This window comes from Erithacus rubecula (genome assembly GCF_903797595.1).
Source record: "Erithacus rubecula genome assembly, chromosome: 17".
NCBI lineage: Eukaryota > Metazoa > Chordata > Aves > Passeriformes > Muscicapidae > Erithacus > Erithacus rubecula.
Window position 1 is genome coordinate 1,306,248 of NC_136669.1, and position 26,894 is coordinate 1,333,141.

At 48.9% G+C, this 26,894-nt stretch overlaps 3 protein-coding genes across 3 annotated transcripts in view; all 3 read right to left on the reverse strand.

Annotated features, from left to right (window-relative positions):
- The window catches only part of SYT17 (synaptotagmin 17), a 29,462-nt gene extending 27,100 nt beyond the window's left edge, over positions 1–2,362 (reverse strand). The window contains exon 1 of the mRNA XM_079320655.1: positions 2,247–2,362. Within this exon, the coding sequence (XP_079176781.1) occupies positions 2,247–2,261 (15 nt within the window). The 5' untranslated portion in view covers positions 2,262–2,362. The remainder of the gene's footprint in view (positions 1–2,246) is intronic.
- GDE1 (glycerophosphodiester phosphodiesterase 1) overlaps positions 1–26,894 on the reverse strand; it is a 166,489-nt gene that overhangs the window by 86,775 nt on the left and 52,820 nt on the right. The window lies entirely within an intron of this gene.
- Positions 17,211–19,580, reverse strand: ITPRIPL2 (ITPRIP like 2; the record flags this gene model as incomplete). Its single annotated transcript, XM_079320884.1, has 2 exons — positions 17,211–17,840; positions 17,916–19,580. Coding segments are annotated over 2 exons (2,295 nt in total), but the record flags the coding sequence as incomplete, so codon positions are not given.

Below are 26,894 nucleotides of genomic sequence, written 5' to 3' on the forward strand. Positions count from 1 at the left end.
TGCAGCCACCTCTTCCAAGCCACAGAGAAAATCTACAGCAAAGGAAGAAGGCATCACAAACCAGTTTTTTATTCACAAAGCCACCCTTTGAACAATATACATATATATAGATATAGATATAGATATAATGGACCCATTTCCTTTGGGGACTCACTAGCACTTCTGATACCTGCTGAAATGTCTTACCTATTGCATTCCCTTGAAAATGTCTGAAAGTTTCCTTTATTTGTCCTGGCTGCCTTTGTATATGGGGAATCTCTTAAACCCAAACCAATACAAAACCATAGGACAAAACAATTCCAAAAAAACCCCACCAAAAAAAAATCCATCCTACTCTTGCAAATGTAGAAATTGGTTCCAGCTTCATGTTCATGACATGATATCAGCAGCTTTTTCTAAAAGAAAAAGCAGAAGTTGCCTTTAGTTCCAAGAGGTCTCCTATGGACCACAATTTGATGCAAGCCTTCCTTTTAAACTTTTTGGGAGCCAGTGCTTGTCAGAAAAGCCACCACTTATTAGGAGCAGTTAAAAAGCCAGAAGAGCTGCGGTGCAATCAGACAAGGCAGTGATTACAGACACCCATGGGCCAACTGTTTAAGAAAATGCTGAATGGTTAAAAGGGCTTTATCATTCCTTATTAATACAAAGTTGCAGCCAAGGCTGCAGCGGTTTCGCAGAGCTGCAAGGAGGGGATTTAAATGGCCCTAAAGCAGGGCGGCTGGATCGGTGCCACGCGATGGAAGGATGGAGCACGTCACGGACAGAGGGCTTTTCCAAAGGGCACAGGGACACACGGCAGCGCTCCTGTCACATCAGTCACAGCCACCCCTGTGTGCCACACGCGAGCCCGGGACCACCCCAAACGGGAGCGCAGGGAGCAGAGCGGAGCATTGGAGAGATGGAGAGGTAAACAAGCCAACAGCACCTGAATGCAGGAGCCGTGAAAGGAGAGCAAACACGAGCACCTGTCCACACACCTCGCTCAGGGCAGGGCTTTGGGGCAGGGTTTTAGGGCAGGGTTTTAGGGAAGGCTGCACGGGGGGATCCCGCGGCACAGCGGCTGCCATGTGCTCAGCACCCCCCGGAGAAGGGCTCAGCCCCAGGGTCAGGGTTATCCTGCTCTGCCACGTCATCCCGAGCCCAGAACAAGGCAGATGGAGCCTCCAGCCACGAGTGAGCCTCAGCAAGGGCGAGGCGGGGGCAGGCTCCATCGCCACAGCCTGCTGCAGGCACCTGCGAGGGGGAGAGCTGCTCCGAGTCGGCAGAGCCGCCGCTCCCGGCCAGCTCCTCCGAGCAGCCACAGCAAACCAACACCCCGGGGATGCTGCAACAGGGTGGGGTCCCCGCCGGTCACACACCGCCTTCTGCCCCCGCGGTTACACTCCAGGAAAGGCTCACAAGCTCCATCGGCAGCGGACACCCTCAGCCTCACATCCCCCACCATCCCACCATGACTGAGATGCCGGAGTGGGGATAACGGGGTGCCCAGGTCCTGCTCCGCTCCCGGGTACCCGCACCTTGTACCCCCGACGGTCGTGCTGCTGAAGGCCCGGCCCCACTGGAGACCCCCGAGCCCCGCAGGACACCCGGGGCGGGGTCCAGCCCGGCTCCCAACGGGAGGGGACGGCGGGGACACGGCCCCGCGGGACGGGGGGCGCGGGTGGCATCGCTCGCGGGGTCTGGAGATGCCCCCGCGCTCGGGTTCATCGCGAACCGGGCGGCTGCGCTCGGGGCAATGGCTGGGAAGGGCGGCTCGGGGGTCGCTCCGGGTCTGAACCAGCCCGACAAAAATCCAGCCGCACAATGCTGGGAGAGCCCATCCGTCACGGCGCAGCCCGGGCGCCAGTGCCCCCCGCCCGCCGGAGCGTGCCCGCATCCCAGTCTGCCCGCGGGCTTCAGCATCCTCCTCCCTCCAACAAGTCCTTGTGCGGGATCGGGACGCGCCCCCACGTCCCCGGGGCCATCCCGCTCCCCCGGCAAAGAGAGGCCCGAGGGCTGCTCGCCATCCCCGCGGGGATGCTCTCCTGCCCCGGTGCCTCGCTAGCAACAGCCGCCGGCCCCGCTCCTGCCCCGGCCCCGCCTGGCCCCTCGCCGGGGGCTGCTGTCCCCGCCGGGAACTCCTCCCCAGAACTTAACCCGAAGTTGCGCACCCGCCCCCGGCGCGGAGCACGGGGGGCTCCGCACCCATCCCGGAGCCCCCCCTCCATCCCGCGGGGATCCCCCGGCCCGCCGCGCCCCGCACGCACCTGGATGTACGCCATGGCTCCGCGGGGCTCCGCGGGGCTCCGCGGGCGCCTCCCGCCGCCGCCCCAGCCGCGCCCGCCGCAGCGCAGCGCGGCACCGCCCCGGGCGGGGGGACGGGGGCGGCCCGCGGCTCCGCGGCCGCGCAGGCACCGGCACCGGTACCGGCACCGACACCGACACCGGCTCGGCGGGCGATGGGGCGGTGGGGCCGGCGCTCGGAGCGGGCGGGCGGCTCCCCCCGGCCCGGCCCTGCCCGCGGAGCCTCCGCGGGCCCGCAACAGGTCCGCCGCAGCGCGGGCAAACACTGACCTCCAGAGGGCCCGCCGCGGAAATTCAGGGAGCAGAGCCCCTCCTGGCCCTCGGGACACGGCGAGGGGCGGCGGGGCAGGGGCTGATGAAGCGGTTTCACAGCGCCGCTTTCCCGCGGAGAGTTCGCAGGATGCGGAGACGCACCTGAGTTTCGAGACAGATGCGGCTGTTTTGTGAGCTTGGATGAACAACTCAAAACATACAAACTCACACCTTCCCCAGCTGAGATGGAGCGAGCCTGAAAGCCACAGAGCACAGTGAGCATCCTGTCCCTGCGCTGCTGTGCTGGGTCCAGCCACAGGCAGGGTGGGAGCCAACGTGGTCCAGCAATGGGCAAATCCCACCACGGGGGTGGCTGGAACTGGAGAATTAGAGCAGCAAAACACACCTGAGGTCAAACTCTTGAAAGGGAAAGCACAGGAAATTGGAGCTTTTTGGCCTTGGTGCCACACTAACTGGAGGCTTCCCAGCATCCCGGTGTAAACAAAGGCTTCTGCCCTCGGTTCTGCAGGAAGCTCTCAGGCTGCACTTCTGGCACCTTCCTGGGACATTGACTCACACGAAACCCTGGACAGAGGCAGAGGGGCAGCAGCTTTCAGCTCAGCCGAGCTGGACCGTCAGGGCAGCTCCCTGACTCACCACAGCTCTGACTCACCACATTCCAGTTTCCTGGGGTGAGTGGTGAAAACATCTGCTCTGGAGAAGGAGAACTACAGCTTCAGATACTGGCCAGCCTGAGAACACTGGTGACTGCTGCTCCCTGTGGTGAGGAGGGAGCATCTGGGCCAGGATGTCTTTGGAAAGCTCTTGCATTACTGATCTCGTTTAATGGCCCATTTAAATTCTCATTGGATTCAATGAAAAACTGCCTTGACTTCCGTGGGAAGGGCCATACTCTGAATTTTTTAAAAAAATGAACTCTCTTTTTCACCAAGGAGAGCAGCTACTGCTTTAGAAGAATAATTATCACAGTGGAGATAAGCAAGAAAAAGTCTGTAGTGCTTACTTGTTTCAGGCACTTTTGAGCATGTGATTAAGTGGTGGTATAAGTTATTTGTCAATTTTTGCTCTGCAATTCTCTTTAATTACACTTCTTTCCAAGTGCCAGTGTTTAAAATGTCAACTTTTACTTTGAATATTGTTGCTCTTTTCCCACTGCCTTGATGCAGCTTGCAATAACCCAACACACAGATTTTCTTTTCTTTTTTTCGTGTTGCAACATAATGAGGAGACAGGCTTAAGCTTTCTGACAGATTTTTTTGACTCCTTAAAGGCAGAATGCTGTGAGTCACAAAACTGTGGCAGGCACCACACAAACATTATGTGCATGTTTGCACTTATTCCTTTAAAAACTTTTACAGAAGAGAAAGATCAAATACTGCATCAATCCACAGTGACTTTTTTGGCTGACACACATAAAAATTATGAGCCAAAAAAAGAAGAGCAAAAGGAGTTTATATGGGGAGTTGCCAATACTATTGATTTTTGCATGAAAGGAAAACCCTCTTTCCCCTTTCACATGCTTTGGTAGCAGCTTGTAGCACAAAGCCATAAAATACACGTGCTCCCCTTGCACACTCATACATATACATGCATTTAAGTGCTTTTTACATCATGGCCTGAAGGCTTTTAGATGATTTTCTCCCAGCACACACATTGACAAAGCAAGCACAGCTCTAACCCAAGGAATATGACAAGGATTCAAAACAGTAGACAGGTGGTTATTGTAAAATCTAATTTCAAATCTGCATATGGCTGATGCTCTGATTAAGCTCTGCTTCTACAGCACTCAGAATAAACAGACCCATTTGACATGATGACAACATAACCTTTGGATGTCCTTTGCTGAGCACGCTCTGGGTATGATAAGACACATTCCATACTTCCCACATGTGATGGCTGTGATGCAGATGGAGAGCTTGCAAATGCCGGGTTTTTAAGCAGAAAATTAGGAAATGGATCCTGCTTTTGCAGAGTGTGATTTTATGGCAGATTTCTATTCTTGCTAATACACACTGGGAATATCATCAGCTACATCCAAAGCATGCACTCAAATCATTGCTACCAGCCCAGCAAGTAGCAGAATCTACCTCCAGCACAGCAAATCAGTCCAGCAGCTCCTCAGACAAACCAAACCAGGCACTGGTATTCAAAATGCCATGCCATGCTCAAACCTACCCAAAGACTTTCAGTCTCATTGTGCCTTGAAGTTAAGAGAAAAGTGCACCACTCTGAAAAAAGTAAAGAAACCAAAGGCAGGCAGCCTGATGGCTATTGCAGAGCATTTTCATTTGAATCCTACTAAAGCAGTTAGTGCTTTCTGCTGCAAGGGGGAAGCAAGAAGAGCAGAGGCTGTACAAGGTAAGATGAGGTGTCTTCCTCTGCTGTTCTTTTGCCAAATACTTATTATCAAGCCTTGAGCCTGCTGGAATTGACAGCTACCACTCTGCCTAAAAATAAGCTTCTTATCTCCAGATGTTTTTTTAAATGGCAAGCCATTGTAGCTGGTGCTTCCCCACTGCTGTTGGCAGCTGGTAAAGGTCCAGATTCTCTTGTCATTACAGAATTGCTTTCAGTTCCTCACAGCAGCATCCCTCTAATAAAGGTATCTGCAATTAACTCTTCAGAACCATCTCTAGCAACGTTTGTCTCCTTACAGGCTTTGTGGAAATGCAGTTTCTTTCCCTGTGTGATTTTCAGGCTTTTTTCTGCCTTGGGTTTGTACCCTGAAGAGGCAAGTCCAGGAGGTTTATTGTGGGCAACCAGGAGCAGAACTGTTTCCTACAAACCTGTACCCAGGAGAGCAACCCCCAGTCCTTCAGCAGGAAGGATTAGCTTTGACTTTGCCATAGGGACCTGTATTTATTCTAGCTCTGTGCCTGACTCAGTGGCAGGGGATGCCTGAGCTGAGCTGAGCTCTGCTTCCAGCTTGTGGCAAAGCTGCAAGCTCAACCCTGCCAGCTGCTTCCCAGGCTCATGTGCTGCTCCCTTCCATCCTTTCTCCCAAATTCCCACTGGGCATCATGCCCAGACAGCTCAGTTTGGAGTAGAGAAAGGTTACCCCTTTCTTCTACATGATTGCTGCAAGAAGCCTGGGCTCCAGCATCTGTGTCTCAGGCTCTGGTCCCTTGAGGCATGAGAGAGTCACAGCAAACTGCTCTTGTGCCAGTGATGATGCAGTTTCCAGCAGGAACTGGGCTGACATCACTGTGACAGGCACAGATTCCAGCTATTGACAAAAAGGGAAGGTGCTACAACCCATTTCCATGACTCACCCAGCCTTTGGTCTCAGCTGCCTCTAAATCAGCCCATCAACACCAGGGACATGGATCTGTGTGAGGTGGAGTCACAGCACCATTTCCAGGCTTCTGCCTTGCCAGTGGCCAATGCTCTTGACATTTCATTGCATTTCCCTCCTTCCTCTCTCCCTTTTTCCTCAGCTCTTATCCTTTTGTGGATTGGCATTACCTGCTCCAGGCTCTCCCTCTTGTCACATCCCCCAGACCCAGGAGGAACTGGCTGGTGCTGTGCCCTGGAAAACTCTCCTCTGCTTCACTTCACAAACAGCCTCTGCTGATTCTGCATCTTGCAGCACCTCTGGGTTATTAACTGGCCACCTGGCAGCTCCCTAATTGGCAATATCAGTAAAAGCACATTTTTCTCTCAAGTCTCCAGATAAAGCAGTTAAATTTGATCTAAGATCCTCACATCCTCCTTATATAATTTGTAATGACCTTGCCTGCACCACAAAAAATTGCAGCTACTTCTTTTGCACTCACACACTTTCTAGCTTCTCTTTAAGATACACTCTGGCAGGGAACTGAATGACACAGCATAATCTGCTAAAGCTTTTTCTATAGTAAACAGAGATAAAAGCACAGCCGAAGGGCTCAGAGGAAGCAAGCACCGTGTGCTATTGTCCCAAGCACTCCATCCAAATTCCTGCTCCAGGGAAAGCTGTCCCGGAGGAGCTGCCGTGCCCTGGGAGGTCTCGGTTCCTGCATCCCCTGGGGGCTGCACGGTGTCACCCGTGTGTCCCCAAAGGGACACGGTGGCTGCTGGGGCAGGTTTGTGTAAATGCACGTTGGAGGTCGTGCTCTCCCAAGGAACTCGTTCAGCAATAAAAAGGGGACTCTGTGACTCACAGGGTCCCTCCCGAGCCAGCACAGCCAGCAGGGGACAGAGCCAGAGCAGGCACAGTGACACTGACTCTGCTGCTTTGGAGCTCGCCCTGCACCGAGCCCAAAAAACTCGGATACAGCTTTGGGGCAGGCTAAAAAACCCAGAGGATTTTCAGACTTCCGAGGAGAGAATGTTGTATTTATAGGGAAGTTTAGTTCTTCACTTTCTTCTGTAATTCATTTTGTTTATGACTGGTTTTTTCAAGCTGTAGGGCTGCTAGATTTCTGCTCCAGGCTCACATTTCTCTTTGTAGACATAGGGCAGAGCTATTTTTGTAATATAAATCATTACAGAGAGAATATCTCACACTGAAGCACACGTTCCTAAGGAAGAGAGCTCTATTTTAGAAGTAAATTTCATATTTGTTTTCAATTTAATGACTGAGAAATAAGTGAAGCCAAGCAGCGTCCCCATTTCTCAGGAAGACAAACTGAGTGGAATGGGAATAATTTCTACCAAGAGGGGCTGGGTGGGAGCTGCAGATGTGGCTCCCCAAGCCCTGGGGGATTGAGTGTGATCCTGGTGAAGGGGCTGAGAAATGGGGACAGAACCTCAGCTCCAAGGTGACACAGCTTCAGAGATAAAGGCACTCAAGATACTTTCAGTGCCCACCTTAAAAAGTAAGATCATATCTTCTAAAAAGGCCAGAGCATGGGATTTTATAAAATAAGGCAAACCCTGTCTCAAATTCATCTCTATGAGACTCAAGGAAGAGAGTTGTAAAATAAATGCTTTGAACTCAGAGCTTTGGTTGTGTTACAGACTCATGGATGACTTATTTTAGTCTTATCCCCTGGAAGTTGTTTGAATAACTGTGCTATGACTCTTCCCATTTAATTCACACTAATTTGGCAAGTCACAATTTATATTCATAGGAGCATCAAAAACTAATAAAATCTAGAAAGTGGACAGGGAAGGAATTAGAATTTACAGGTTTCTTCTTTCCAGCAGTGGCTTAAAGATGTAAATTATCACAGGAACAGATGTGGTCAAGCACACTTTCTTCAACTGAAACAGCAAGGCTTTATAACTGAGCCCTGGGCCATGCAGCTGTGAAATACAGGAAAAGTTATCCAAAACCATTTAAATATAGCTCATAAAAGAAAAGCTTGTAAATTACAAAACAAACTAACAAAACAGAAAAATAGAGATTGCTTAAAGCTTTTGGAAAAAAACAATATCAACAGCAGCAAAACCCACTTGTGAGCTGCAAAAAACAGCTACAGCATGTTCAGGATCATTCAACTGCAAATACCAAATCATGATTTGCACAAATATGCCCAAAACAGCTTCAGAATTCAACAGGTTCAGAAGGGCATGACTGTTTTAATGACAAAAGGTTCTGTTTCCAGTCATCTCTTCACAGTAGCAGAGACCATTACATCTGGTTTTCCCATTTTGCACATCTCATTAAGCAGATGTGTAAAATACTGTATTGTGCAGTGGAGCTAAACTTGGTGGGCTAAAAGGGCACTTTGCATTCTAAAGCACTGCAGTGCTGTGGCTGAGAATTAAATGGAATTCCTGAATATTTCTGCCTTGAAAGGACCCCAGTTTCACCTGCCTGTTTCTGTTGTTGAATTCTTTCCATCCTCTCCATTCTATTTACCCTGTAGTGTTTTCAGTGGGACACAGCTCTGCTGAGAAGGGGGGCTGCAAACCCAGCTAAATGCAATCAATATAAAGGAACTGAGCCATTTCCAAATTAACATTTCCTTCTCACAGGGAATCTATTCTTTGGACATTAAGGGAAACCAAAATCACTACACACAGAGCAGCAGACACTGTGCTCTCAGAGCAGAGCTTGGAAGGCAAGCCTGAGCCAGGCTCTAGGCAAAGTCTGCTAAAACCCAGCTGATAACATTCTTCCTTGCTGCTGGGAGTTTCCCTGGGTGTCTGACTGAAACCCTGCTCTGACAGATCAGATGGGAACACTTCTGCTCCTGGGGCTGCTCCTTATATTACATAGGTAGCAGCACATGATGTTCCTCCCCCATAACCTGCCTGGTAATTTCCATTTGATCCAGAACTGCTGTCAGGGAAGATGTCCCTGCTCTGAGCAATGTCCTGGTGTGGCTCCAGCCCCACCCTGCCCCTCATCCCACTGTGCCAAGAGCTCAGCCTGTGTCACCTGCCACGATGGTGACAAACTATTTCCACTGGCCCAGCAGAGCAGTTTCTGTGAAGTTTTTTTTTTTTTCCTGATTCCTTTGGCCCTGTCCCAAGGGAGGAAGCTTTCTTCTCCTCCTCCCTGCAGCATCTCTTTTACAGTGTTGGACTGGGGACCTCGTTAGCAACACAAATAAGTTTCCAAGCAGAAAAAGGACAGAAGTAAATCTGATCTCATCCTGGTTCCTCCCCCACTGGAGGGACTGGAGTGGCTGTGGCCAGCACATGACTCCATCTCATCCCCATTCTGCAGGGATGCCATTGAAAGGTTATGAAAATAGTGTGCAGGATGGAGAAAGGAGGCTCCATCTGCTCCCTTCACTGCCAGGGTTTGTATTCTCTGTGAGCCTGGGCCAGGGAGATCTGCTGAAAACAAGCCCTGGGCAAAGATGTGCCAGAGCAGCCAGGACAGTGTACTCTGCAGGGTCCTGTGTTCAATCACAGAAACAACTTATTCATTCAAAATTAACCTTCTGCTCTGCAGCTTGAGTGTTTCTGGGGTAGCTGTGTTTGCTGACCTCCGAGAGTGAGCAGTTTTATACAAATAAAATACCTGTGCACTTCAGGTACAGCTACTCCAGGGGCAGTCAGGCAAACAGATACTCAAACTGCTGCACTGCCAGAGCCCTTTGAAATGAGAGCCTCATTATGAAGGTCTTTATCAGCCAAAGAGATAAATTTCAGCACTGAAATGACCCTTTTTCACAGCTGCTAGAGACAGGTGAGCAGCACTTTGACCAGGTGACATTTCAGAAGGCAGGAAGCAGGGCTCACACCACATCTCCTTCCACAAGAGTTACAAGCCCTGACAGCTTTGGCTGAAGAGGTTCATGCTCATCCCATGGTTCTCCCTCAGAAAAACTCTTCTGATGACCATCCAGGTAGTGACCAGGCTCCCCAAGGTGGTCACCTGTCCCTCCCTGCAGTCCCTGCTGCCTTCCCTACTTACCCCTTTCTCCCACCATCTCCCCTCCAGCTTATCTATGTGGATATCTCTGTTGCTATTCTAAGTTAGATACTAATCTCATCCAACAGCATCTCGTTATAATTAGCTCTTAATTGCCACTTAACACAGGGATCGTTTTGGAAGGCCATAACAATTCTTCCTTGAGGAATTGAGTGTTAAAAGCTCGTTATGTGCCCCTATACACCCTTTGGGTAATGACAATTATTTCAAGAGGCAAATTTAAATCACTGCTGTGCACACAAGCTCTGCACACAAGATTTATATGGTTTCCTGGAGCACTAGTAGCACTTTCAAGGAGCAAACCTCAGAAATTAGTTTTATTACTGTAACTGAAAATGGGAACATTTTAAGAAGCACCTGTAAAATGCAAGGGGTTAATGTCATTGCTGCTGCTCTGCTGGAGCTGCCCCAGCCAGGTGCAGCACATCAGGAAGGGGCTGCATCTCAAGGCAGACAGCACCCAAAGAGCCAAGAGATAAACAGACTGTCAGACAAAACTCATCCTTAGGCACATACAAAGCTCTGGCCAAGACTTCCTTCATTCCTGAACAAGTCAGACTCCTGAGAGATTTGAAAATGGACAATTTGCCAAATGCTTATCAAGATCTCCAGGGTTCCCACAGCAGAAGCTACAACTGAGTGCCAGTTCACTTTATTCAGCCATCCATCTGCCAGTGCAGGGAGGAGACAGAGATGCTCTCAGGTCCTGCCCCATGCACACTGTGCCAGCAGGGAGCTCAGAGTCTGGAAAACACCACACTGAAATAAAAGGGGAAAAATGGGCTAGCTGCTTTCTCAGAGTCTGCTGCTGCTGTTCTCCTCACTCCCCTTATTTTTTTTTACTATTCAGGAGATGTCATTATTTTTGGTAGGGCCTGAATGACTGCTGAGCTCAAGTGGCTTCTGGGGAAAACGTACAGGCTCTGAGCAGAAATAGTTTTTGGAGAAGTGCCCATGATTCACAATCCCTGTGACTAGCAAGTTTCTCTTTCTTGAAAAACACTTCAACAAGCTTCCAACAGGGCATGACAAAAAGAGATGCTCAGAAGACACACTCATACCCCCATACAATCACCTCTTGGGCAGCAGCCCCTCCACCAGCAAACAGACCAAGGGGTGAGATCTGCACAAAATTCAGGGTTCCTGAAAACCCCTCCTGTAGAAGCCAAGCCTGCAGAGCCAATTTAAATGAAGAAAAAGTCTGTAATGTGCCTGTTCATTTGTTTTTATGCCTAAATGTGGTCCTAGGAGAACTTCCAAGAAGCAGTAGGAATATATTCCTAAATGCATTGCACAGCACAGAGAAGTCTTTTGCAACAGAAATAGAGGAATGACTCATTTCCTCTGTAGTGGCTGCTCTGGCATTTCACTTGCACAGCAGTGGAGCAGCTCCCTGGCCATGTCAGGAGGAACTGGGAAACTCAAGAGCAGTTTCCAGCATGTGTAAACCTAACTGAATTTTGACTTGCCTTCCAAACCAGTGATCCCTGATTGGCATCTGGTGGAGCACAGGACTGGCAAACAGCACTGAAACACTCCCTCTCTCCATGGGAGTTTTGGATTTCAGCATTTTAATTTTGCACAGCATTAACCCCTGAAAGAGAGAGCCAAGAGTTGCCCTCTCCTGAAGCAATACACACATGTGGATTTGCCAGTGAATTCAGCTCCAAGTTTCTCTTCTCCCCTAGCTGAAACTAAAAGGACTGAATCTGCAGAGGAGAAGTGGGTTATTGGCTGGGCTTCACTGCTGTTCTTCCTGTTTCTACAGCTATTTGTTTTCAGCCAGTACAGCTGCTTCTCAAAGCAACTCTTTCACTTTCTCCCCCAAGAATCCATCATAAATTTTTGGTGATTTTGGGTAACTTTTCTTCTTTGATAGCTGGTTATCTTTGCAGCACTATCTCCATCAAGCCTGTCTGCTCATTTCCTTACATCCTCTTTTCCCCTCCCCCTCACCCAGATTATCATGGGGAGTCTGGGGCAGGGATAATAGGCAAGACAATCACAAATATCATGAAATCACTAAAAAACCCTAGTCACATCCAGCCCAGAGAGATGAGTATTCTCTATGCAGCTCTGGTCACGTTTTTTCAAGGGTTTGGTGGTGAGGTTTAATTTTTGGGGGGGAGGAACTCCCAGGGGTGTCAAGGAAAGCAGCTTGTCATTGGAGTACACCAAAATCTTCCAAGTCTCTGAATCACCACTGTTATCCTTTAAAAGGGAAAAAACAAGGCTTAACACAGAGCCTGGTACGTGATGACATTTGATGCACACATGTTGGTAACAACCTTTAAGTGTTTTTTATATAAATAGTCACTTGAATCCACAGGCTGTTTACAGACACAGAACACACATTACCTATACAGCTCTGCTGCTGATCTCTCATGAAGCAGTTGCAAATATGCCAATTCTTGGTTAGCTATTTAAAATAAGCCACCCAAGGCACATGCACAAGAGCAGAGGCAGTCTCCTAATTATCCACCTCACGTTTGAGAAACCCAGACAGATCTATCCATGGTCAGCCCTCCATATCCTGCTTATTTCAGAGCTGGAAGCTACTTCAGCCCCTCCAGAAAGCACAGCACTGTGTTCCAAAGCATCAGCAAGCACTGAAGGAGAATTCTTGTGCTTTAAGGGTGCCAGTCCTTACTCCTTCCTCAACCACCAGCTTCCCAGTGCTGTCAGCACAAGAAAAGTGGGACTGGCTGCTCTTCTGAAATTATGTCACTTACCTCAGGGAAGACTCAGCAGGCAGACATTTAAAGAAATGACAAGAAATAAACCAGCCTGGAACAGGAAATTTCCCATGTCTGAAATCTTTTGCAGCTTTAGGAAGATGGGATGCACAAATAAAACTCCATTCCCTTCCAGACAGCTTTGACTTGCATTAGCAGTATTTAACCAGCAAACCACTGCTGACCTTGGCTGCATTACAAGAAAGTATTTGCACAAGGATAGAAAGATTTTAAACAACTTATCCAATGAGTTGGATGCAAACAGGCTTTTCTTTAAACACCAAGCATGCAAGTCCTTAGGCCAGTTAATTTTTTGTTAACAGATTTATCACAGAAGGAAAGTACTGTGTTGAACAGGGACTTCAAACAGACAAATCTCTTCAGAGCAAGGATTGAATGGAGACCACAGGATGGCTCTTGCTTTTAAGGAAGCCATTAATAGGAGATAATGTTATTAGAGATCAAGTTCTAAATACATTTTCACCATGCTGACTAGGGTGGCTGAGTGTTGACAGTAAATGTTGGCATTTTTCCAGATTTGCCACAAGAAGCCTGTTAGCCACACTGTGCCAGCAACTGCTGCCCCTCTCAGAAGCAGCTCCTGCAAGGTAAAGGGAGGCACAAAATCCTGGAGAAAGCCACTTCCAGCCTGGCTTTGATTCAGTGATTTAATGGGTCTCTGCTGTTATTTCATTAACAGGGAACAGCAGCACAAGCCATGTGTATAGCTCTTGCATCTCACCAAAGATTAACAAAGGACAGGTAATTTGCTGGCCCACCCACAAAACTCCTCTGGCTTCATCAGGACTTTTCCCCAAGTTTAATAAAAACCCCCATGGTTTGGAACAGAGACATGCCATGCTGAAGGATCACCCAATACTGTGAAATGAAATCAAGCTTTTCATCTTTCTGGTGAAAGAGCAGCTTTGCAGCAACCCAGCACTGGAGCCAAGGAAACAAGAAATGAAAGCAAGCCAAGCTCCAAGCCCAACGTGCTCCAGGGCAGAATCAGCAGCACCAGACTGTGCCTCCACTCTCTCTTCTCCTCCACATTCCTCTGCACAAATCCCAAGGTGTGGAGTTCCTGCTTTTCCATCATTTTGCCACTTTAGTCTCCTCCTGAAGAGCACATAAACCTGCCAATTACATTCCTGTGGCTGCAGGTAGCTTTAAGTGAAAAAAAAAAAAGGTAACAAGGAATTTAAATCTTGAGGCACAGATGCTTTAACACAGTTGTTTATTATTACAGTGAAATAGTCAAACAAAACCACCAACTTTTTATGGAAACAATAAAAGTGCAAGTGTATTTTGGAATTAAATAGAAATGAAATTTATAAACATTTCATTAAAATGGGCTGACACTTTGAACCTACAAACACTTTTATAAAACCAAAACAATAGCAGCTGAACACTTCAGTTTTATCTTTGGTCTTATGATTAACCAGCAAAAATATAGTTGTACCAGGCATGTCCATTACAAATAGATACTTAAAATTTACATAACTCCACAGAGATTCAACATCAAAAGAGGAATGTTTGCATGATATTTGGTCAGATAAAATATAATGCCTTTGAGAAACAGACAGCATTTTTCAATACAAAACGAAATTACATGTATGAATTTTGCTACTGTAAATTAACTTATTCTCTTGCATGTGTGACTCCTCAACCAATGTTCAATAAAAACAACTTCATTTGCACAGTCTTTGAAAAGTTAGGTTGCAGGGAAGAGAACCAAGAGCCACGTTAATGCAAAATAACATGCTCTTTTTTCTGTGTTTGTGTTTCTGTTTACACACACAGAGGCAACCCTGGTACAATATAACAGCTACAGCCTCAGCAAACAGGTATTCATAACCTTGCTGTGTATCCATGGGCTGGGAGAGGGGGAAGAAGGCAAAAGGGCCACAGGATCACTGACATGGGTCAAGCTCTCTGTACACATCCCTGCAGAAAAGGCCCTGTACAGCTCCAGCACACAGCAGCTGCCAGGGCTGTCATGTTTCTGTGGAATAAGATGAATGCTGCAACAAAACCCCAACTCCTCTCAGCTCCTTTCATCAATCATATTCATGAATGCATGCTGTAGAGCAGATAAGGAGAATACATTTAGTATCTCAGTTGGACACAGAGCCACCCAGAGCACACACACTGCTCATGGCAGGATGCCCCTCACTTCAGAATGCTCACCCAAGCTTGGGGTGAAAGCCAGACAGGCATCTGCTCCATCCTGAACTCAAAACAGGCCTTGAGGAGCAAAAACTTGCCCTGAAGATCTACCTGCACACCTAATGAACTGAGGGCTTGCCTCACTTTTCACCCTGATGGACTCAAATGCTTTGGAAATATTGTCAAAACAAAACCCACTTAAATCTCTTTGCCCTGCACTCCAAACCCACTTGCTTTCAATAGTTCTCCAATTTTACCCCATGTCCTTTGGCTTGTTTGCAGTGCATCTTCACTGAGAGTTCACCATCACTGTCACTCACCCCTCAGCCCAACTTCCATTTTCTAAACTATTTACATCCTCCACCATCTCTTCTTGTCATATATTTTCCAATGCAACTCTCTTCTCCTGAACTTATTACATTTTAGTGAGGAAGTCCTTAAGTCCATTACAGGTTTCCATGTATTGTGGCAATGCTAAACAAATGTACACCCTTTCCAGAGGAAAGATCCTTTTCAGGGATGCAGTGATATAAACAGACAGACAGCTGACTGAAGTGATCATGATGCCAGAATTAACAGCTCAAAGGTTCTCATGTCAAGAGTTCAGGCAGCCACAATACCCTGGGCTGGCCATCTAGTTCTTCTTTGGGCAAAAGATGCAATGGCTTTGATTGCAGAACTGCATCTTATTTTAAATACCAAGAAACACAAGCCTGCAAAAATAGCACATATCATGGTCTGCTACAAAAAAAAAAAAACAACAACCCAATGTACACCAATGTAGCTGACTTAGTCTTAAATACCATGTGCAAAGAACATTCAATCAATACTACCTATAAATACACTATTTGTATTTGTAGAAAGAAGCACAGTGCTTCGAATACAAAAATAACCCAGCTTGTGGGTGTGACCTATGCCATAATTACCTGAAAATATGACTGCAAGAGCAGTTAAAGAAATAGACAGAAGCAGGCAAACATCTGCCTAGGGAGTGTTTCCACTTAGAAAAATTGGTTTGTATAAAGCTTAATGGATTTTGAAAATGTTTGTTTCACGTTCTGATGCACAGAACTGTGAGTAAGGCACACCAATACATCAGAGAGAAGAGCAGGTTTAGTAACTTCAGACTGTCCTAAAGCTTCTCTGAAGTTACACTTGGTCCTTCACAAATTGAGAGTGATCACTGAGGACACAGCATTGCAGGTAATAAGGCACAGGTTCAACTTCCTGAGCACCAGCAATTCACCAACTCATTTTGGGGTTTAATACATCAAATACTTGAGCAGGTAACCAAATAAAGCAAGGATTTGAAATTCTGAATTTTCTAACACCCAGCCAAGGACACCTGCAACACTGTCTGCATCACAACTCAACAGGTTATCCCAGCAACTGGGACATAACCAGACAAAAAGTGGCAATTATCTGCCTGATATTTGTATTTACAGGACACCAGAATCTGTAGTCCCAGACTGCCACTGTACAACATATAGTGCTAAATAATTCTGAAGTACCCTAAAGCATTTTACTTCCTTTTCCCCATAACAAAATAACAATTTGCTGTAGTACAGCACTAGAAAATCCCATCCAGGTTATTTGCTTCAAACACTGACACAATCAGATAACTGGTTAGGCAGTCACCCAAAAATCCCACCAAACTCCTACCAGGGAGCAGGATGGTGCCACAGTAAGTTCATGGCACTGAGATTTGGACTGGTTTAAGGTTTGTTCCAAAATATAATACAGAACTTCTTATTTTGTTGTTGGTCTTGAGGTAAAGTATATTTTAACAAAATAATACTTGAATACAGAAACAAATAATAAAATTCAACTAGAACCCATAAACAAATGAACCTCAGAGTATTTCTTTAAAAGGTGTTCCTTGGGATAATTCAAACACCACTCCTTTAACAAAATACTAATGCCTCCTCAATAGCAATATTAAGTGCAGCCAATTATCCTAAAAATAAGGCCTTTGTGAAAATAAAGTGCTATTTGTTTCCTTCTATCTGCATTTCAATCCTTCAGCATAACCATCACTTGAACACAAATGTGAAACTGGATTCTTTATCCTGTTAGCACAGCATTCCCTCAAGTTCACATTGTGTTCCATTCCTATTTAGCCCAATGAGGTTGATTGCCCAGGAAATTTAAGGCTTGCCATTGAGCATTTTAAACTGTGATTTTTAAACATGCTCTAGTGCTTATCACATTTTAAGAGCATCTTGGTATATGGATGGATTGGGGGAGGGGGGCTGTTTGCACTTAGAAGATTTTTAAATCCCACGTGGATTCTGCATCATAAAATCTCAGAAAAAAAAAAAGCTCTTTCACCACTAAGACAAAAAGTTAACATCGATTTCTAAAAATGTCAGTTTGGAGCCTTTTAGTTTGCAAACTGTCGACCGAAGGCAACGCTTGACTACTAAGGTGAAAAGTCAAACATTTCCCAACGAGAAGGGCAGTTCGGTAAGTCCCGGCCCGGTTCTCTCAGGACAGGAGATCCCGGAGCAGATCCCGGAGCAGATCCCGGGGCAGGTCCCGGGGCAGATCCCGGGGCAGATCCCGGGGCAGGTCCCGGGGCAGATCCCGGGGCAGATCCCGGGGCAGGTCCCGGAGCAGGTCCCGGAGCAGATCCCGGGGCAGATCCCGGGGCAGGTCCCGGGGCAGATCCGGGGCAGGTCCCGGAGCGGACCCCGGGGCAGATCCCGGAGCGGACCCCGGGGCAGATCCCGGAGCGGACCCCGGGGCAGGTCCCGGAGCAGGTCCCGGGGCAGGTCCCGGGGCAGGTCCCGGGGCAGGTCCCGGAGCAGATCCCGGGGCAGACCCTGGGGCAGATCCCGGGGCAGGTCCCGGGGCAGATCCCGGGGCAGACCCTGGGGCAGGTCCCGGAGCAGATCCCGGGGCAGGTCCCGGGGCAGATCCCGGGGCAGATCCCGGGGCAGACCCTGGGGCAGATCCAGGGGCAGGTCCCGGGGCAGGTCCCGGGGCAGATCCCGGGGCAGGTCCCGGAGCAGGTCCCGGGGCAGGTCCCGGAGCAGGTCCCGGGGCAGATCCCGGAGCAGACCCTGGGGCAGGTCCCGGGGCAGGTCCCGGGGCAGATCCCGGGGCAGGTCCCGGGCTCAGGGCGGCGGCTCCTCGGCCGTGGGCGCTCCCCGGCACGGGCCGGGCCGCAGGCACCGCGGGCGGCTGCACATCCTGATGAGCTCCGGCGCCCGCACCCAGGTGCTCATCAGCTGGAAGGCGACGAGATCCAGCGTGGGCCTGTCGAAGGCGGACAGCAAGTTCACGGGCGCCGCTTCCTTGAGGAACCGCGGCAGCGCCACGGCCTCGGGGATGCCGGTGTTGCCCAGGAAGAAATCCATCAGCAGCTGCCGGCGCAGGCAGTCCCTGAGGAACAGCACCAGCTCCTCCAGCCGCTCCACCAGGAACCGCTCGTCCCAGGCCTCCAGGGGCCCCCGCAGCAGCACGGAGAAGAGCGCTGTCTTCAGCACGTAGGAGGAGAGCACTCGGCTCCACTGCGAGCACAAGGGCTCCTCCAGGCCGCGCCCGCGGAGGTCCCGCAGCCCCTTGAGGATCTGCAGGCACTTGAGGTGGCAGGAGGCGCCCGGGGCCTGCTCCTTCAGCCAGCCCAGCAGCCGCTGCTCCTGCCGCGAGGCGTTGAGGCCCCAGAGCGCCTCGGGGCCCGCGGGGCCGTGCGGGGCCTGGGCCGGCAGGGCCGTGAGGTAGAGCGCGTCTCCGAGAGGGATGGCGGGGATGAGGCGCACGGCCATGGAGATGTGGCAGCAGACGTAGTCGGAGCAGGGCAGGATGCGCAGCGTGGGCGGCTGCCCGGGGCACGCCGAGAGGCTGACGCGGCAGCGCTCCTGCAGCCGGTAGCGCACGGCTGGCAGGCAGCGCTGCAGATGGCCCTGGAACCAGCGCAGCACCAGCCCCGAGGAGAGGTGGCTGCGGCCCTGCAGCTCCACGCAGAAGCCCTCGGCAAAGGGCCGGCAGCGTCGCGTCCAGCCGTTCCTCGCCCGCAGGCCGCAGACGAAGGCGCCGCACGGGCCCGGCCCGTCGGCGCGGCGCGGCCGCGGCTCCAGGTGCGGCGGCAGCCGCAGCGGCACCAGGATGTCGAAGCAGTCGGGGCTGCGCACCTTGTGCTGCTCGTAGGCGCTGCCGATGCGCACGAAGTCCCCGCGCAGGCTGAGCGCCAGCGGGCCGGGCTGCAGCCCCTGCGCCTTGGCGGCGCGCACCAGCTCGGCCACCACCCGCCCCACGTGCGCCTTGCTGTGCCCCAGCACGTGCGGCGACACCCGCAGCTGCCGCGCGTGGAACCGCTCCAGCGCCCCGCGCCGCGCCCCCGCCGCGCCCCGCGCCCCGCCGCGCCGGGAGCCGCAGCAGCGAGCGAGCAGGCAGCCGAGCAGCAGCAGCGCCGAGCCCTGCAGCAGCGGCACCCCGGGCCCCGCCGCCTCCGCCTGCGCCTCCTCCGCGCCCCCCGCGCCCTCGCCGGCCGCGCTGCCGCGCAGCGCCTGGTAGAAGCAGAGCAGCGCGGTGCAGAGCGCGGTGAGCAGCGGCCAGAAGCCCCGCGCGCGGAGGGGGGACGCCAGCAGGGCGCGGCGGGGGCTCGGGCCGCGGGGGGAGCCGCCGCCGCCGCCCAGCCCCGCGGGCGGGCAGCGCCCGGCCCCGCCGACCCCCTCCTCCGCCGCCCCGGCCGCCCCCAGCGCCGCTGCCCCGCGCCCCGCCGCGCCCTGCCTGCCCCGCTCCGCTCCGCTGCCGGCCTCCTCTTCCGACGGCCGCGGCCCCACGTCAGGCGCCGGCTGAGCTCAGAGGAAATGCCGCGGGCGGCGGCCCGGGGCCGGGGGCGTTGTCCGCCGGGGGCCGGCCCGGGGCGGGGAGCGCCATCCCGATGCCGCGATCTGCCGCTTTCCCGCCCAGCGGGGCCGAGCCGCGCCCGTCCCGGCCCGGCGGAGCTGCCCCAGCCCAGCCGCGCCGCCCCGAGAGAGGAGCGGGAGTCGGGTTCCGTGCCCGCATCGCTGAGCAGCGCCCTGCCGCGCCTTTTGGTGTCACGCTGCGGGTTTGTGTGCCCGCCCGGGATGCGGTGCCGCGGCACGGGCTCCACGGTGCAGGTTTTTCCCCAAGTTTAGTGCTACAGGCCTGTCCCGCCCGCTCCCAGCTCCGCCTGGATGCCAAAGGCGCAGCAAAGCCATCAGTGCCGGGGCACCTGCTGCCGAACTAACAGCTGCCTCTAGTCATAGAATCATTCCAAAGCCTTGGGCTTTTTACCTTGTGCCCCAATTATTAACAAATTAAGCGGGAAGAAATTACCCGGGGGTTAAATCTACACAGATACTCGAGATAAATTTTAAACACAGAGTTTGCTGGGAATATGTTCAACTGTCTCAAATATTGATGAGGACAGGGTCATCATTCTCAGCTTCTGTTTGCTTAATAAATATTTACAGTTTTGAAGTTGTTTGCTGAAGTTTAAGGTCCATCTATGTAAGCATTCGGTTTGGTTTAATTTTGGGTGATAAAGTTCTTGCTGCTGCATCTGCACGGTGGCATGGATGGCTCCACAAAGGTGAAAACTGCTTGAACACAAGAGTCTAAATCCAGCAAGCTGCAAATGCTCTAACGAGGAATGGGTCAGAGAATCAAGAGATATGCCACACAAATGTTTGGTTATGTAATTTGTGTTTATATTAAACAAAATATGACTTCAGCTACATTAAAATCATACCTGACAGGAAGTAGCAGATGTTGCATAGCCAAGATGCTGCACACAAAGTCAAACTAGGTAACCAAGGTCAAGCAGCCTGAATTGATTAATGGGAAACAAAACTAGGGTGAGAGTTAAGAGTACACTTGAGATACAAAGAGAAGTCCTAATCACTCCAACTCTGACTGCTGGATAACAATCAGGAGATTGGGGATTTTTAAAATTGAAAATAAAGCAGATGTAAAGGCAAGAAACCACACACAATTTTATAACATCTCAGCCAATAAAATATTCCATGCCCTACAACTGGAGGCACATTTTCTGACAGCTCCAGTCAGCTAAGCCCATAGCTTTGCTACTCAGAAATACCATCCCACAGCAGCCATATCTTGCAAAGAAAACCCAGGAAGTGAAAAGCATCTTTCTTTCTCACTCCTTGTTTCATGTTTTCCTGTGTTTCTTCACCAGGCTGAATGAGGGGACAAAAACATTCATTGTTCTGCTTACTGCCTGTGACCTATCACTGTGCACCCCCAAAACTCCAAACTGTTTAAATAACACAGCTGTCCTGCTATTATACTGATCCTTCAAGATGTTTTATGGGGAAGTATTGTTGAACTCTGAACTCTTGGCTCATAGATTCATTTTTTACTAGCCTGTGGATGTTTTTTCACCCTCAAGCCCAGCATGTTTCACATGCCTTCAGGCACACTGATTTTTCAAGACAGGCTGCACTCTCTTTTCAGGCAGGGCTGATTTGATTAGCTGCACAGCCACGCTCAGGAGACAGACAGCTACATCTGCAGGAGCTGGCACAATAGCAATTTTCAATAGCAATTGCATACTGAAGAAAAATAATAGGTACACTAATAAACATGACCTCAAAATTGTGAGCAGAGAGAATTCATAACATCAATTTTTACTACTATTGTTTAAATTGATGTTATCTAAACACTCACTCCAGAATGTCCCATGTACAGGATATCCTGCTCACTAAATAAGGAATAATGTTATTCTTAAACCAGTTGAGCTAAAAATAGCTCATGATAGCTCTGGAGAAGATTTGCAGAGGCAAAAGAAAGCAGTGGGTCAGAGCATCCATGAAGTTTCTCCACAGTTGGCAGTATTTCATACATCTGTGTGACTGATTTTTCATGCTAAGTACACAGGCCACTATCAGAGACACCACCTGAGGAGATAGAAGGAAGTGGTAAAAGACAGAAGGCACAAACAGCTCTGTATCAGCTTACAGCCCCAAATAATGAGATGATCCTGGCTCAGCTGACACTCCTGATGAGCTTGAGCTGGATCACCCACCCAGGGAAAAGGAAGGAAAATACAGTGTGGGAGGAAACCTGAGTGAGGGAGGATCTGTCTGGGGAAATTGGCTTATCAGCACTCAGCAATGAGGGTGGGAACAGCTGATGCTCTGGCTCACAGCACCTGTTCTGCAGGGCTGGAGAGCAATGGTAGCTCTAGGAACTCCTGTCCTCACCCTCACCTCATCCTGCCAAGGACAGAGAGGGGGAAGGATAATGAAAGTGACCTGCAGAGAAGGCAAAGAACCCCAAACTATCAAAGGGCCCAAGGCAGCACTGTTTTCACTGAATTCCCTCACTGAAGGATAGGAGCAGAGCTCCTTGGGCTCAGGGAGGTTTCACACCACACCCAAACCCACACATAGCCTGGCAGCAATCCCCAGCTGGATTATCTCCATCAGGAAACATCACCCAGTGACACCAGCTCACACAGGGCAGTGTCCTGTGCACTGCTCTGGCCCACCCAGTGTGAGTGGAAAGATGCTGGGGGATGCTGCAAGCACTGCTCAGCAGCAGTTTAAATTAAAACCTTGCAGCACAGTGCCTGGGCTAGGAGATGTCTGCACACGGAGTTGTTGAAACCATGGCTAAAAATCAGCCTCGTGTAATTTTCCTGGTTCAAAGTCAATTCTTTACTTGCTTGGCAGCCCTGTGAGGGGATGAGCATTGCAATGATGGAACCTGAAGTCTCACCAGGAGGGCTACATTTGATCTCTTCCCAGCATCTCTCCACAGTGACTTCTCAGGCTGCATCACTTTAACTAAGATTAAACTTTCCACAGATCAATGCAAAGCAACACAATTACTTCATTTGCAAGGCAGCAAAGGCAGCACATTTCTATCATTAAGGCCATTCAGATGAGCTCATTTAATGACAGCTATTTTTACATCTGGTGTCATAGGTTTCATTATTACAGCATCAACCACTTAAACAGAGGTGGGAGCATCTTTCATGTTCTACCTAATTCAATTTAAATATCTTTTTTTTTAAATTTATGATCCAGAAGGCATTAAATTTACTTCCTGGAACTATAAAATACAAGTTTCTCACATAGATACAAATGCAAAGCAAACCCACTGAAACAACAGGAATGGCCCAGGCTCCCCTAAGGGAGACTGAGGTCAAGAACAAACTGCCTTTACAACCAACTGGTTCATGTTTGAATGTTACTTCTTTAATTCCAGAATATATTCTGTCTTCTGTTCCCTTTGCTATCCCTAAAGTGGTACCTGCAAAGGGGGAAGGAGAATGGTGAATGTAAAAGGTTCACTTTCCCCATCTCAGCATTTGTGTGAACAGACACAGATGAGGGGTGAGGCCCTACCAGTGCAAGGGAATGGATCCCTCACAGGGGCTCCACAAACATCTCATCAGCTTTGGGTTCATGCTGCAGTGCCCAGAACCAGCCCCTTCCCTAGCCAGGGGTCACCAGTGCCCATGGGATCTTTATAGCTGAATGGAAAACAATATGCTTGCAAGGAGGACACAAATGTTAAAGAAAGTGTGGAGCAGCAAAAGACTTGAACCCACTGCAGCATCCCTCTTTAGGGCCTGGGGATGTGGTGCTGCAGAGCACAGATGTGCCAGCCACCCCTGCAATCATTTTCTGGTCCCCAGGGTAGCACAGAAAAGGAGTGTCTGTGGTGGGCAAAGAATGAAGAGCAAGGATTGAGAAACAAAGAGCTGAACCCACCCAAACCCAAGCTTCTGCTCAGATTGCATCTCTAAATGACACAACACTATCCTCATATTAATGGTTTTCCCTCCATCTCTCTGCTCTGCCTGCTGTCACAGCATGACAGATGACAGAGACTTGGGGAGAGCTGCCTCAGGCTGCACCAATTTCAAGCTCTCTCTGAGAGCACTTTGATATTGGAAGTCATACATTTGAAATGTCCATACCTTGTGCTCTGCTGTGGTTACACTTTTCTGGGGAGTTTTAACAGCTCATCTCTGTGGGAAGATTTTTTAGTCATTTAAGCAGTATGAGGTACTAAGGATTGCATCTGAACTTGCTAAAAGCTTTCAGTTCACATAATTCCAACACTTTAGCCTTTGGCTCTAGAATAAATAATGAACTCTTTCTAGATGAATTTTTTTGACAGGTTTATGAATTACAAGCCAAATAAATACATTTTTAATATCACTCCTAAATATATTAGAGAACAATGAATTATTCATGATGACTGAGTGCTTCATTGAATTTATTTCCCTTGATTTAGCTCGCCAAGTAGATGAATATTACAAAAAATAGGCATGTCCCAAAACAGCCAGGCAACAAGTCCATTTACAACCTCTCCCCTGATCACAGACAGGGAGTAGAAATGTGAATAACATTTGCACATTCCCCACACCTACAGCCAGCAGAGCTGTATGCTCAGAAGCACTCACTGATATATATTTGCACAGATACTTCTACCAACCCATCAATAATGACAGCCAATTGTCATGACAATGCTTCCACCTGTAATTTGTTACCTTTGGAGCAGACTGGGATTGTGTGTGGAGCTCCCTGAAGGGAGGCATTGCTGGTTAGGGGCACAGCTGGACTTGCCAACAACCACGTGATTCAAATAAGCAACACCTTATAAAATGATTTTAGAAGCCAAGGAAAGCAAAGCCCACAGAAAAATCAAACTCAAGTTATGTCCAAGAATGCAAGGAAAAATGAAACACCTAAAATTCATTTAAGAAGTTGTTTGGTTTAAGGTAAATACAGTGGCTATGACTTCTGAAACCTCAGAGCATGCAAGTCCAAACACAGGGGTGGGGAGCAGGGGCAGCTCCAGAGACCAAGTGGACTTTGATCCACTTAGGATTCTTTATCCCTAACAACAAACAAAAGAAAGCAAATAAAAACAGATACTAAATCAACTCCATGCTGGTGGTGTGCTGCAGCAATTTCAGATAATTGACTGTTTGTATGAGAAGCAGGTTAACATCTTGGTATGTGAGAGAACTCAGGAATGAGTAAGTGTTGCCTAAGATGAACAGGGTGAAACATTGACTAAGAACAGAGCATGCAGGAAAATTTATCATTGGTTTTACAACATGGATGAATATTCTGTAGAAAATCTCCTCTGCAAACTTTTTCTCTCGATTTTTTGCAGTTTTCATATCACATGCAGGTCATGTGTGCCATTTGTTCCATCAGTCTCTCTTGGCTGTGATAATAAGGTTGTTTGGGGTTAAGTTTTTTGAGGATTTTTAGTAAACCAGACCAATGTGTTAAGAGTTCTGCTGATTATTCCTGACTCACTTCAGGTCAGTATGAGATGACACATGGAGGGTGTGTCACAACACCCTCAGCAAAGGCTGTAGCAGTATCACATGTACTTTGGTAAGTGTAGAGAGATTAAAAGAGGGAAGAATATAACTATGAATTTTCTTGTTAGTTGGGAAGCCATGGAAAACAACACACAGAGCTTTCATCACTGGGTCTGGTGAGTTATTTCTGTTTGAATACCAAGCCTGTGGAGAATGATGAGTCAGTAGGAAAGAAAGAATGAGCTATAAGGTCACCCCAAAGCAGTAGCTTCATGTAAGGATTTTTACCCCAGGAGTTTGCAACATCAAATCCAAGCTATCTATCAGATGAGTCCAGGTAGGTGCTTCAGCAGCTGTGAACTGCCAGCAATACATGGTGGGAACCAGGATGTATTTTTTCTGCCCTATCCATGGAAAAATCCCAAATGGAGCAGCAATCCACAGGAAAGCTTCAAGAACACTCACACCAGCTCACCAGGACAAATCCTCTTTGCTGGTCATCAGCCTGAAACATCCAGTGACTGCTGGAATTCATGTCACATCTGCTGGAGAGGACCATATGCTCCAGCTTATGCTGAACTAGTGCTCTGTGCTGCAAGTCTCTGCATTTATGACAAATGCTAAGCAAACACAGCCAGCTCTAGAGTCTGTACATAAACACATGTATCTGTCATCTTCCTCTGCAAGGCTTGGCTCCCTGAGAAGGCAGCACTGATTCTCATGCATTATCCCTCTAAGCATATGCCCCCTGTCTTACAAGATTCCCACATTTTGTGTAAACAATAGCACTTGTGTCACTTAAAATTGAGACATAATCATTTCTCATTAGCAAGTACTGCTGAGATATTTGGGTGGGAGGAATTGAAAAGTGGACGGTTATTAATTAAAAAAATCACATTTCAACCATGCCTAAAGTCTTCTTTCAACCACCTTCTAAGTAAACAGCATTTTTCCTGCCAAAGCCAGAACCATGAGAGCTGGCAAGATGAGATGTGGAAGACAGCTCCTCATCTGCCACTAGCAGTCACCTGTCCAGGTCAGGGCTGGAATCAACTCATTAAGCTACACTTGCAGAATTATCTCACCAATGATTTTAAATCCTGCTGCTGCTCTTTTGCTGGATAAAACCCAACTTAGGAGAAGCAAGGTCAGCACATTTTCACATACCAGGAGTGCTGTATGGTTAGGACAGTAATTCAGCCACAAGGGAGATTTAGCTCCTCTCAAACTGTATTTCCAGTGTATTTCTGCCACAGACCTGGTAGGAGCATGGCTATGCCCCACAGGATGGAGGAAACAATCATCAGCAAGATGAGACACAGCCCTAAATTAGGCACAGGCTACTGCTTAAAAAGGAAGCTCACTTTAATGCAGAGATAGCAACAAAGATCAACAGGACTGAGTCACCTGCCTTGACACTGCATGTCTGTCTGCACCTATGAGCAAAAGCTTTTCACTCCACTAAACATTTTATCCACTTACATACAGTTAGCAGCCTCTGACTATACAGGTGCCCTCAAGGCACATGATTGGGATAAATTCTTGACAGCTTGCTAAAACACTGCTGGCAGAGCTTGTCTTCAAAATGAACTGCAGGAAAATGCAAATCCCTCTCACCCACTGCTGTCTCTGCTCTGACCTGGACAGCCCAGGCAGGTGGCTGGCCAGTAGCCATAGAAAAAACAGAAAAGCAGCTTTAGTGTCAGAAATAATCTTTTTATTACAGTCCAGAAAATGTATTTTAAATATAAAAACCACCCAGTGTACGTATGACTTACTTTTTTTTATATTTTGGGCTACACATGTCCACCTGTACCATAAAATCAATCTA